This window comes from Dicentrarchus labrax, unplaced genomic scaffold (genome assembly GCF_905237075.1).
Source record: "Dicentrarchus labrax unplaced genomic scaffold, dlabrax2021, whole genome shotgun sequence".
In the NCBI taxonomy this organism is placed as follows: Eukaryota; Metazoa; Chordata; class Actinopteri; family Moronidae; genus Dicentrarchus; species Dicentrarchus labrax.
This window is the reverse complement of record NW_026136711.1, coordinates 25,501,421-25,514,784: the sequence shown is the minus strand read 5'-3', so window position 1 is coordinate 25,514,784 and position 13,364 is coordinate 25,501,421. Positions and strand designations below refer to the sequence as shown.

The window sequence follows — 13,364 nt, the reverse complement described above, 5'->3', positions numbered from 1 at the left end:
ACAACTGCATTCTTCTAACATTGATCATGTGTTGATGTTACATGTCTGAAATGGAAGAGCCATGTGCGTTTGTGACATAACAGGCGGTAAATTCCCATGTAAGGCTGTTGACAATTAGAAAAAAAAACAGAACCTAATCTGAGGAAAAGTTAGATTTTCATCAAACTAAGACAATGATTCCTCCTGTAAGTATAATATCTGACCACAAAGTGGCAGCACTGAGCACAATGTGGCCTGCTCATTGGATTTGTATTGTGTTGTATTGACTTTAATGGAAAATAACCTGCATTCTTTTGAAAATTAGTTATTTTAAACACACCTGACATTGTAATTTTACTCCTAAATTGGCCACTGAGGCATTAATTCATCCCTTTAGTGAGTTTGTAGTATAAACATTGTGTAAAAAACTTGCTTTAAATTGCATTTGATTGGGGTGGACATACGCTGGGTGGAGGATGAGCTCTGTAAAGGTCCAGTGTGTAACATTTAGGGGGGGGGATCTATATATGTTTGTTCAAACATTGCTTCAAATTTAGAAGAAGAAACATAAAAGCTTGAACACATGCCAGAAAATTAAAGACTAGACACAGAAATAAAATGTGGCTTGATTTAACAACATGGAACAAAATCATTTAAAAATTGACAAGGCAGAAAAAGTCAGTGCATCTAGAATATAAGGATCTATTACTTATAGTATTCTTACACATTTGATCTTGTAAGAAAAGTCTTTGTCTCCTGTAGCTATTAGCATATATATACATTGTTTTCAGCCATTATTTAAGCTGTATTTACTGTTTTCTACACCTCTTTTCATTCTATTGTTGCTATCATGGCTGTATAAAGAGAAAGCCGATACATGCAGACCGTGTAGAGTTTAATATAGGCGGTTTTACTGCTGTGATATCTCTGAGAGCAGGGAGCCGAGGGCCCGTCACACATGCTGCTGTCGCCCTCTGCTGTTTGGGAAGACTTCCGTCCTGACGTCACAGGCCTCGGTGGCTTGAATTTCGCTTCAGCCAATGGCGAGCGAGCATAGAGCATTCCCTCAGCCAATCGGAACCGCTGGTGTATTTAAAGGTTTTGACCAGAGGGACGTTTGAAATCAAACCACAGTGTTAGCTAGCCGCGTTAGAGTCTGCGTTCGCCTGCTTACAAGTTGGTTTTTAATCCTTAGTTTTCCCCGCATTTACCTTTTCACACAACATCGAAACGGCGTTTGAAAGTACCGCGGAAGCGCTGCCATAAAATATAAAACTGTGTAACGTTACAGCGGATGTTTATGTAGCCACAAACATCAGCTCTCGTTAACTGGCCGACGCATGTTAGCTTCTGCTTGAGAGCTACTCTAGGTTTTAATTCGGGTTGTCGGTCGTTGTGCAATAACATATTTGGGTAAGTTACATTATAAGTTAACGTAATACTCGTCAGTAGTGTCATGTTGTATCTGCTGGTTCTGCTGTGGTCAAAGTTACCGTAAAGCTAACGTTAGCTGTGACCTTACCGTTCATGTAACGTTATAACCGGTAACGTTGGCAACGCGACGGAGATTTCTAACGTTTAATCTCATTTTAAGGTCGACAGCTTATAGTTTTCTGATTTTATTCGGTTTCTTTAATGTTATAAAGGTTCAAAGGAGCATCAATGCTCCGTTACAGCAACGTTACAGCTTAATATTAAGACAATGGCCGGAGATAATTAACCTAGAGGGTATTTTGTTAGAGGTTAAGACCTTTTTTTTTATTTATTTATTTATATTTTATGATTTGTTTAAAACTTAAAGATGCCACCTCCATTTCTCACTTTCCGACAGAATATGGACTCTGCTGCCAGGCTCAAGCTGACAAAGGACATGAAACTTCAAAGGCCCGAAGTGAAGGTAAGTTAATACACGATGTCCTGACCATACACTGCTGTCACAGGTTGTGGGGCTCACATTGTCATACTGTTGTTTACTGATGTGTTAAACTTCAGTTTATTTGTAGTTTATTGAGTCTCAGAACAGTGACAACAATAAGTAGGCACACACAGCTGAGAATGTGAATATAACAGGCAGGATTGAGGGTAACAATAACGGAATAAAGATAATAATTTGTCAAAGTACCGATCAGTTGAATGTTTACCCAGGCAGTCAAATAGTGGGAGGCCTAATCACATAAAAAGATGGAGTCTTCATGTTCTCAGATCTGAAAGCAAATTTATTCAATGTTTGGTGATTTCCTTTGATTACAGTCAAATGGTTACGGTCCAAAGCGGATTCCTGTGTCACAGTCACAGATGGCGGTAGTTACACCAACTCAGCATCAGCGTGTCCTTGGTATGTCGAATGGACCTCAGCGCATTCAGCGGCCTGTGAGCCACCAGAAACCAGTATCCCATGTCTCCGTTGCTGTCAAGTCCACACACCCAGTTGATCAAAATGTGAACCCTGCTACTCAGAAAGGGAATCCTGTGCCACAGTCCAAATGTGTTTCCCAGCAAAACCAGTCAAAGACAAATGTGCCCAAGGTTAACCCCGAGCCGGCCAAACCGACTTCAGAACTGGCGAAGCCGGAGAAGCCACAGAGTAAGCATAATTCAAAGTTGGACAAACTAATCGAAAGAGTGTTTGTGTTTTGAATACTAAAAGATATCATCTTCCCCTTTTTTGTAGACAAACCTGCCAAGAATGATTCTGCAAGCGATTCTGCATCAAAGTATGTCTGATAAGTGTGATTCATTATACTAATATATTTCATATAATCTATGGTACGATTATAAAACTGTACATATTTTTACTCACACAGCAAGCGATGGAGCCTGGAAAATTTTGACATCGGACGTCCCTTAGGAAAGGGTAAATTTGGCAATGTCTACCTTGCCAGAGAGCGCCAAAGTAAATTCATCTTGGCCCTGAAGGTGCTCTTTAAGAAGCAGCTGGAGAAGGCCGGTGTGGAGCACCAGCTGAGGAGAGAAGTGGAGATCCAGTCTCACCTCAGGTAATGTGGTGTTCAGATTATTGGGTATAATGTCAGATATGAGTACTGATGGAGTTGGGACAACCAGAGGCAGTTTGACACAGTGGTCTTCTTAATTCATTTCCAACGGTTCAGAGATTTCAATTGCTGCTCACCGTCTACCAATTTCTGTAATGTCACATAGTTTGAATGGAACAGTAACACAAATTCCAATGACCAGTCAGGTTTAAGCTAAAGAGGAACAAACAAACATAAAGGTCTGGAAGTTAACTTGCATAACAGCAGCCACTGTTGCATACTAGAAGACATCTTGTATAAACAGTAGCCTGGACAGGTGCCACATGGAGTCGAAGCTGAGCTTCAATATTTAAAAAACTGCTTCTAACTCCTCTTTCAAAAGACAGGGATCTAGAGAGTGCACTGGCTCAAGTGACTGTTAACGGTGATAACAAGGAATGGAGCTTCAGGAAAAGCAAAATAATTGCTTGGTTCATGTTTCTATTTCTTCTGTCTTGAGTTACAATCTGATCTGTTTTGAAAGTTTTGACCAGACATAATGCATAGACGTTAGGCATGAGCTCAGACCATGGACCTCTACAAAGCAGCTGCTGAGGCATTGGCTAGTGCCAGTGTTCATTTGGTTCTGCTGCTGTTTGCTCTCTTCAAATATTTGCTGGGTGTTTCAACTAAACACTTCTCTGCATGGACATCCCACAGGCACCCCAATATCCTGCGTCTCTACGGTTACTTCCATGACTCCTCTCGTGTGTATCTCATCCTTGAGTTTGCGCCCAAGGGTGAACTGTACAGTGAACTGCAGCGCTGTGGAAGTTTTCCTGAGGACAGAAGTGCCACAGTAAGTTTGACACTTCGTCGTCATTATGAAGTAAATGTTGATTGCACAGTGTAATGGCTATAGAATTACACCATCTGTGTTTTAGATTAGTTTCCTATATGCCTTGCTCTCTCTATGCCGTTCTATTGGCTAGGTCAAGTATTTCCTGGGAAAATAAAGTCTATTTATGTGTGTGTGTGTAGGCTAAATGAATTATCAGACACCTTTTTTATCCTGATGTTTTTCTTCTAATGTTAACGTTACTCCCCCCTCCATCCTGATTTCATTCCCAACTGTAGTTACTTGTTTATGCAACGCGATAGTGTTATGAAACCATGGTACTACCATGCAGTGCTTATTATTACAGTATATCTGCCTGTTCCCAAATTCAGTATAATGAGACAGTTTCAATTTACCCCTTCAGTGAACATGCTGCTTCTCATATGTTGGTGTTCTGTGTCCTTTCTTGAGTTTATTGAATATTTAAAAATTAAGAGAATGCTGTCAATCAGTATGCGTGTTGTATTCACCATGGCTTTATGTGCTGTACTAGTACATCATGGAGCTGGCAGATGCCCTCAACTATTGCCACTCCAAGAAGGTGATCCACAGAGACATCAAACCAGAGAACCTGTTACTGGGGGCCAATGGGGAGCTGAAGATTGCAGATTTTGGCTGGTCTGTTCATACACCCTCCTCTAGGTAATACACGTACGCTTTTGTACAAACGGCACCTTTTCTTTTTATTGAACTAATTTATCTGTAAAGCCTTTTTTAACTATGGTATTATAATGTTCGAGGAATAATAACAATAATTTGGGTTGCATTTGCAATTGACTTGTTTGGCTTCAGTGTCTGTGCTCTGGTCAGGAATTATTCTTGGGTCTTTACATTTTTGAACTTCTTGTGTATTCTACTTTTTGTCCCACTATAACAGAGAGACTACAAACTAACTTTATCTACTCTTCTTTCCTTGTTCAGGAGATCCACTCTGTGTGGAACACTGGATTACCTGCCTCCAGAGATGATTGAGGGAAAAACTCATGACGAAAAGGTGGACCTGTGGAGTCTGGGTGTCCTTTGCTACGAGTTCCTGGTTGGAAAACCCCCCTTCGAAGCAAAAACTCATGAGGAGACCTACCGCAGGATATCAAGGGTAAGCACAGGATGGATAACTACAACAGCTAGCAGACATTATAGAGCTGTCTATTTTTTTTTTTTTTTTTTTTGACGACATTTTAATGCAGAATCAAATGAGTACTTGTTATGTAGCTAACAATTCATAGTGAAATAAATATACTCATTAAGTGTAATTTACTGCAAAAGCTATCTAGTTAAAGGACAACCTGTAAATCAGAGTGGTGGCTTATAAGTAAGTGAAAAAAGAAGCACTTGATAGAGGATGCTTGGATGGTTTCAGAGCTGTCGCCTTTATCATCCCCCTGGAGTTTGCAGTTTACAGTGTAATTTATAATTGCTGTTTAATGTTTGTGCTGGTTTTCTGTCTCTACCTTCCAGGTGGAGTATACTTACCCTGCACAAGCAAACACCAGCGCTGGAGCCAAAGACTTGGTTGCCAGGCTGCTGAAGCACAACCCTATGCACAGACTGCCCATCCAGGGAGTCCTGTCCCACCCCTGGGTGGTCGAGTCCTCCTCCAAGAAGCCCACAACCCTGAACAACGAAGAGCCCAGCAAATGAGGCCTTGTGTTCCCCTCCACCTGACATCTGATGGCTGAACATGAGGGTGGATTAGTGCCGAACACAACCTACACAAAGGTGTGAAACACGAACACCAGTGCATACTTGTACTACTTTATTGACTACGAAATCACTTCACATGGATGTTTGTCTGCAGGCATCTTGAGCCACTTGGTTTATCTTTTTCTTACACTTTTTTTTTATCTTCTTACCCTTTTTGAGTTTCCTTGTCTTACCCGATGGCATCCTATTGCCTGTAAATATTTCACTGTATTTGTATAATTATGAAATTTTTATCGAGCTTCTCTAAAATGCCATTACTTGAAATAAAAAATAAATTATCTTTCATTGGAATTAAGCAGTATATGTCTGTCAGTGAAAAGTATTTTATGTTTATCATCTGTGCATTTCAATCTCAAGTACTTGGTAAACAAGACTTTGCACTAGAAGTGAGCGAGATGCTTCCAATAATAAAGTACTGTTTCATCAGAACCAGCAGGGGGCGCCAGTACACCACTAGAACTGAATTGGGAGCATGTACAGATTGTAGGTTGTATTAATTCACTGTCTTTGTTAATAATTTGTTAATAAACGTGTTCATCACAGTGAATTGCTGTTACAATAAAATGCTGAAAAGTGAAGAAGTTAGTGGTTTTCGTGGGTTACGTGTTGTAGCTAAAAGGGTTGTATCATGTTTTTGGCTATATTTAAAAATTAAAAGGATTTGTTTCCAGAAGGTTAAGTGTAGACTGAAATTGATCTTTTTAAATTTGACGAGTATAAATATATGTATAAATAAACCCTTCCATATTATGGAAATCAACGTTTATGGAGTTATGAGAGTACCTTTTCTAGATAAAACCAAGAACTTCCTAAAATGTGAAACCGGATTCTCTCTGTGACGTTGACCAGATAATTTGGTAATCCTGGCTTTTAAAGACTGCTCCAAAAAGTGTCTGTTTAGGCGGCATGAAGAGTAGGTGTCACCCAACTCTGTTCAATTAGAGAAATGGACCCTAAGTTTATGCCATAAAGACACTGCTCAGGTCTGTGGAATACAATATTGTGCAATACTTTTATTAGCTGTTTCCCTGGCGGCAGTAAAACGTCTAATTTCATCCATCAAGCATTAAATAGTTAAAACCCCTAAATAATATTCCTTCATGTTACACAGTGCTGTAATTTCTCTGTTTTTAAGCAGTCACGCTCCTGTCCGCTAGGTGGCTCCCCAGCCATGATAATATCCAGTGTCCGGGAGCTCATTACAGGAGGAACATCGTCTTATTGTTTGTTATTGTTAAAAATCCTTCATTTAGTTCGTAATTGTACTTGTGCGTAAAGCTGTTTTCTTTTTCTCTAAGTTTATTCCGCTGTGTCTCAGTTGTTGGATTTCCCATCAAATACCGACGTGTTGATGCTTGTCCTCTGGATAATGCCAGTATTCTCTCAGCTTTATCTCGCCTATTGAACTAGGATGAATCCAGGACTTATAACCAATGTATCCATTACGTTGACCTCGGTGCAGTGAGATGTCTGTAGCACGTCTGCCTGTTTTTTATCCAGTGACCACATTAGACATTATTTCACCACGTTTTCCTCCTCACTGCAGCTTTGTTACATGTGAACTTACCCCCCCCCTCCTATTTTAAGTTGCTAATAGTTTTAGATGGACTCCGCTATGAGGTAAATCCGTGCACTCGTATGCACCAGGTAGCTTTGATGGTTCAACAGCTGGAGATTAGCCCACTCAGAGAATAAACGGTTCGTCCAGATGTTGTCTACGCAGGGAGATCGGCTCAGTGGATGAGCAGGTCGATCATAAGGCCTGATTCCCTGCCTGCCTGCCTGCAGCAGAAAATCTGTCGACATGCGCTTCATTTGAGCATGCAGGAGTCCCGGCGGAGAAACACGCACGTCTTTCACTTTCTCTATTATAGGCAACAGTCGAGAATATATAGATGTAGAGAAATATATTTGTAGTAGACAGAGTGGGTCTGTATCGACCTTCATTCCACTCACTCAAACCCTGAGACACACACATTATATGGTTATTTCTTTTTTAGGCCTTTTGCAGCCTTTAAACGGTGTCAATTAACCTAAATTTCGATTAAAAAAATAAATATGAATGCGACTTTTTTTCTCCATCATTTTCTGTCTTTTATTATAGAGAGAAAAAAAAATACATGTTCTGACCGCGTTTTCGTTTTACATAAAACCACACACATTTTTACAATATAATTTCACTTATTTCTTTATTCTTTAATATTAATTTCACGATATATGATAACGACTTTGAGATATACATTCCATCTTTTTGAAACCACAATTACACACTACACATACGGTTTTATAACATTTCCACAGGACCCATTGGATTGCACAGAATGAAAAATGTCTGTATGCACATTTTCCTCTTTAATGACCTCTGAAAAATATTTTTCAGACACCGAATTTTCGAGACGGGAATCTTTCAAATTAATTTCATAACAGGCCATTTTGTTTTCAAATGTAATGACAAGCATTATGGTGAACCGAGTGTGCAGGATTTCAATTTGGAGTCCCCATCTAGATGAAATTTAGGCCAGGATGTATGGGGCCGGGGGGGGTTCGGACATTTTACTAGGTCAGGTGAATTTGAGTTATTGCCTATTTAAAAGCGCAATAAATTAAAGGTTAATATTGGAAAGAATACCAAAGCATTAACACTTTCACGCAGAAGAATTTAAATTTGCAGGATCTTTTCTTTCTTTTCTTTTTTTAATATTTCTACTTTTCATTGTGTTTTATGTGTCTGAAATATCATACATTCAATGCATAGTTTGTATAGCTGCTGTGTACTTTGATATTTTGCATTTCCAGTATTTTAAACTGCTCGGGGGTGGGGGTGGGGGGGAAGGTCCAATTTCCTCATTTCTAACGGAACATATGTTTCTATATGCATTCATGTGTTTCTACTGCTGGTTATTGCCATTGTGTGTTGGGGGTTTTTTTCCGTCCCAGAGGCTTTTTTCTGGATTAAACACCACATTCACTGCCCCATAATCATATTGCAAATTACCTATAGAAGAAAGTGGTTTAACTTTATTTATTTTTTCCTTCTTCTTTTAAAATAAACTTATCTTGATCATCATTGAATCACATTATGCCGTCGAATATCTGTCCATCACAAACTGGAGCGTTACATGAAGTGAAGTCTCATGTGGGGGAAGCACCACAAGAGCGACTAAAAGACAAACTGCCCTTTTTGCAAATTTATTTAAGGTCAATATTGTAAACGTTCACTCCACTGGAAAATATGTATATGTACGTTTGTTCGCATATTTATACAACATGTATTGTCCATATAGTGTGTTGTGGATGCATTGGATTCCCTCGGCTCCTAGAGTGTGTGTGTGTGTGTGTGTGTGTGTGTGTGTGTGTGTGTGTGTGTGTGTGTGTGTGTGCGTGTGTGTGCGCGTTACTTCTGAACTGATGCAAGAGTGAGTGCGAAAATGTCCGCGTGTGTTCTGTGCGCGCGCTTTTTACGCATGAGTTAAGCAGAAGGGCCGCGCTTGCCGGGAACTCGTGTGTTTTATTATTTTTTCACTAAATGGGGATTTGCAGTTAACATCTAGTTCCAGCAATGCAATCTACTCTTCTATGTTATATTTGAAAGCCTCTACTAGCCCCTCTACTGAGTGGATAAAACCAGATACACTGCATATACCTCCTATTACAAAGATGGCCACGTCAAAGAAAACCTGGTGCCATAGCAGCTTTCTCCATAAAAGCTTAAGGTGGAAGAGACTGGGAAGCAGAAAGCACAGGCCTGCGCCTGTCAGGCTGCCGGTGAGACCCATGAGGAGGGCGAAATGTGGCACATAGATCGCCATGAGCAAGGTGAACACAACAAGGATACATCGGAGAGAGAGTCCCCAGGATTTGAGGCGTCCGTCGCCTCCGTAGCAATCTGGAAAGTACGCACGAGCCCCATCATTAAAAAACGATTTCTCTAAAACCTCGACGGCGGCGAAAAACGGCAGCGGATACGACAGCAAAGCTTTGGCCACTAGGAAGATATTGACGACGGCTCGGATGGTTGGGGGCAGGTTGTCTGTGATGACCTCCTTGGTTTCGTCAGCCCAGGTCAAGTAGGCCACCAGGGCGAACAGGCCCTTGAGGATACAGGCAGCGATGTGAGTCCAGTTCATCATGCAGTGGAACTCGCTCGGTTTATACATGTTCCCCTCCAGGGACGGCAGGAAGATCTGCGAGGTGTAGCTGAACACGATAATCCCAATGGAGATGGGGAACTTCTTGACGTCGATGTAAAACTTGACCTTGTCCCAGGCCCAGTCCCTCGCTCTGGAGAGGCAGTACGCTATCACCAGGACGTTGATGACAAAGTGGGCCATTGTGCACAGCAAGCTGAACTTGGAGACGGCTTTCAGGTTCTTGAGGAAGGCGCAGGGGAGCAGAGCGGCGGTAGCGATGATGGCCCAGGACTTCTGGGAAATTGGCATGTCTGGGAAGCTGTTGTACATGAGATTACCACTGACCACCACATACAGGATGCAAGTCATCACTAACTCTATGATTTGGGCTACATTCACGATATGGCCACCTAAAGACGGGAATCTGGGCGCACAGCAGGCGTTGGCAATGTCCACATAGGAGTCCCTCACACGGACGAGCTGCCCGTCTTCGTCCTCCTCGTACAGGCATGCAATGAGGATTTTCCCCGTGTAACAGCACACCACAGCGGCGAAAATAATGAGAAAGAGTCCGAGGTATCCTCCGTGCAGGATGGCGTAGGGCAACCCAAGAACGAACATCCCCTAGGAACATAGAAAAAAGGCAAAAAAAAACAACAACACATATTGTGAATGGATTAAATTGTTAGAGTTTGATCATTAAGTATTAGGTAATTAATGCTTTGACACATTTTTATTTGAATTAACCAAAATATATTTGAATTGCATGTTGCTTTTTGGGCTTTGCCTCGGCCTGACTCCTCAATGGATGTCACTCCCTTTTTTTTTTTTTTTTTTTTTTCATGTTGTGGGTTTTCCACTTCGCTTTGAGCGCATCCGCCCGCCTCTGACGTCACCACGAGCTGGAGGAGACACACTCTGACGTCACGGTGACTTCCGTGACCACAGCCGTGATAAGGCATGACAAGGATTGCGTCTAGGGAATTTTTTTTTCTTGTTTGTCGCAGAGCCTTCACACACACACACACACACACACACACACACAAGACTAGACTCTCAGTGAGTGTGTGTCTCTGTGCGTAATTGGATATTTAATAGTAATGATTTAAAAAAAGAAAAGCAATTTATTTCTGTCTACAAATGCAATGCCAAGACAATATTGGAATATTTGTGATTCATTACACTTCAGACATCTTTGCCCATAGCTGTAATTATTACGGTGGCTTTAAACTGCCACAAAACAATCGAAAAAATATGGTAAAAAAATATGCTTAAAGTTTCTACGCCTAAAGTCTACAAAATGATGCTGTTATTCTTCATGGATTAATAAATTCCATGCGGAGTATTAGGTGGGCAGTTGTCAGTGACAGTGGACATCACTATACAGACAAAGAATGTGTGTTGAGGAGGAGGAGGAGGAGGAGGGGGGGGGGGCACAGGGCATCAACTACCTCCCTTTTTTTCAGCGCATTTTAACGCCTCTGAAATCTCTGCATTGCTCCAGTAAAAGTATATAATTAGGATAAAAATAAGTTGTGTGTTCAAGAAATCTTCTATGTCAAAGCCAAAAGTAATTTCTTTTTATTTTTTATTTTTTTAATTATTTAAAAAACAGCAACTTGACGAAGTTGCTTCAAAGGGACTGAACCTGGTGATCTTTGTTTTGTATGAATATTTTAATGCACCTTTTTTTTTATTCGGTCGCAGGTGTGAGTTTATCTCGAATTTTACACAGCTGCTCCGGAACGAGCCAATTAGACCCGAGCACCGGCACCGCCCGTTTATAATCCGTGAAGTGCGTCTTTACCTGGATTGCGTTCGTGACGTTCCAGCCCGCCTCCCAAGCGGTGATTTTTGGTCTCGCTTCAGTCAACTCGTTCGTCGGACCTCCGTCCTTTGAGGCGGAGCGCGGTGGACCGGTGCCGTCCCTCTGGTAGTGGCTGTCACCTTCCAGCGCGCCTCCGTCTCCGCTCCCCTCTCCCCCCATTTCATCGGATGTCAAAATGTCCATCTGCATGCCTTGCCGGTGGTCGTAGTCCAGGTCATCGCAGGCGACGAAGCCCAGACCCTCCTCGTCGGTGGCGGCCTGGAACCCCATTTTGGCGAACATCCCGCTCACCTTCGCCTGGGATTTGTTGGAAACAGCGGTGGCTGCATTTGACAGTTTATTAGAAAGCTTGCTTCTGATTAATGTCGCCATTTTTCGTTCCTCTCCTGAATCTCAACTGGCTGCAGCTTAATTAGGTTCTTTTTTCTCCTCCTCCAGTCAGTAAAAATGTGAGGCTACTTTGGATGGCAGCTCTTGTTTCTCTGCATTAGATAAAGCCACGGGGGGAGGGGGGGAAGCGCAAGTTTGGTTTCAAGACACCGTCGGTTTTCAGTTGCTATCTCCACTTCTTGGTCAATGTACGCCTGCTGCTCTTGATTATCCCCAGGTTCATGTCACCTTCAGACGTCGCTGCTCCGTTTCTGCATCTTGGCACTGCGCTCTGATGCTCGACGAGTTAGCGCACCTATTCAGTCTCTGAGGCAGTTTGGCGGTGTGCGCAAAAGCTTTACGCACGAAGAAAGGCGAGCCACAGGTCTCTGTAGGGCCTATAGTATCGTTTTCTTTCGGGTTATAAGGTGGCAGGCAGCGTTTCCAGGAGTTGGTTGTCGGTTTTCAGGTGCCTTTACTGATGCCAATGCGGTACCGTGGAGCCCGGGGGGGAGGCAGGGAGGAGACACGTGTTCTCATCAGCCTGCCAATGCAAAGCACGTCTCCAGCCCTCCCAGTGCCCCACCAGGAGAAAACGGGAGAGATTTGCTGCATTTCTAGGGGAGGTGCTTGTAGTACCCCCACCACCCCTTCCTCAACCCATAATCTATAATACCTCATCCTAACATCCAATGACATTTCGGGGGCCTCAAATCTTGCATAACTTTACGCGTATAAAAGGAGGATGGAATTTAACGAAAACCCAAACTCTTTGGACCAGATTATATAACATAAGAGATTAAAATAAATGATTTGTTATTTTAAAAACAAATCTCATTTCTTTTTTTAACGAGAAGAGGACGTGGAGCATCAAACTAGTAACCCAAGTTGTTTCTGGGATTACACGGATCGGGTTTAAAAAACCGTGTTGCGTTTGTTTGATGAGGAAAAAATATTTTCGTGCATTTTGTCTTTGCTAAATGATGGTAAGATATAAAACTTTAGATCGCACATATTTTAATACAGGCTTTGAAAGTTGCAACCTATTCTTTTTTTTCCCCCCATAAATTAAAAGGTAAATCTACTTTTATTGCACCGGCTGTGGTCTTCATTCAGGACGCTCATTCATTCATTCACTCACTCATTCAGTGACTTTGATTGTGTCTGTGAAGATGATTGATTCCGTTGAGAAAAATGTACACTCGAGGATTGTTTAAAAATTCTAGACAAGCCAGTCTGAAAAACAAAACAAAAATGTTGATTGTGATTATTTGTTAACTCACCTGTTTACATCCTGATTTGGTCTGGAGTCAGAATGCGTAATGCTTTTATTTTTAATTCTTTGAAAGTCGAGAAAAACTTCCTCTTTTTTTTGTCCAACCGAACGAATCAGACTCAAAATATACAGTAAGAAAAATTTCCTGCCAAATGCAAAAATGAACAACTTTTTAATATCGAGTCTGGCTGAAAAAGATTCTCAAGTA

General features: G+C 41.6%; 2 protein-coding genes across 2 annotated transcripts; one reads left to right on the top strand and one right to left on the bottom strand.

The window, feature by feature from the left end:
- The first annotated feature begins 1,071 nt into the window (after positions 1-1,071).
- aurka (aurora kinase A) lies at positions 1,072-6,134 on the top strand. The gene is made up of 9 exons (XM_051414404.1): positions 1,072-1,392; positions 1,811-1,876; positions 2,230-2,563; positions 2,651-2,693; positions 2,784-2,975; positions 3,672-3,810; positions 4,343-4,491; positions 4,771-4,945; positions 5,308-6,134. The coding sequence occupies exons 2-9, from the start codon at positions 1,814-1,816 to the stop codon at positions 5,488-5,490; spliced, it is 1,278 nt and encodes a 425-aa protein (XP_051270364.1). The 5' UTR covers positions 1,072-1,392; positions 1,811-1,813; the 3' UTR covers positions 5,491-6,134.
- A 1,591-nt stretch (positions 6,135-7,725) lies between these two features.
- On the bottom strand, positions 7,726-12,450 carry slc32a1 (solute carrier family 32 member 1). Its single transcript, XM_051414399.1, has 2 exons — positions 11,491-12,450; positions 7,726-10,307 (listed from the first exon to the last, which is right to left on the bottom strand). The coding sequence occupies exons 1-2, from the start codon at positions 11,881-11,883 to the stop codon at positions 9,120-9,122; spliced, it is 1,581 nt and encodes a 526-aa protein (XP_051270359.1). The 5' UTR covers positions 11,884-12,450; the 3' UTR covers positions 7,726-9,119.
- Between the last annotated feature and the right edge of the window lie 914 nt (positions 12,451-13,364).

What these genes read in the sequence shown, in the direction of transcription:
- slc32a1 (XM_051414399.1), bottom strand. Translation starts at nt 11,883, where the DNA reads ATGGCGACATTAATCAGAAGCAAGCTTTCTAATAAACTGTCAAATGCA. An exon ending in ACGTCACGAACGCAATCCAG is followed by an intron (nt 10,308 to 11,490) that starts GTAAAGACGCAC and finishes CTATGTTCCTAG; the next exon opens with GGGATGTTCGTTCTTGGGTT.
- aurka (XM_051414404.1), top strand. Translation starts at nt 1,814, where the DNA reads ATGGACTCTGCTGCCAGGCTCAAGCTGACAAAGGACATGAAACTTCAA. An exon ending in GAAGCCGGAGAAGCCACAGA is followed by an intron (nt 2,564 to 2,650) that starts GTAAGCATAATT and finishes CCTTTTTTGTAG; the next exon opens with ACAAACCTGCCAAGAATGAT. An exon ending in GTTCATACACCCTCCTCTAG is followed by an intron (nt 4,492 to 4,770) that starts GTAATACACGTA and finishes TTCCTTGTTCAG; the next exon opens with GAGATCCACTCTGTGTGGAA.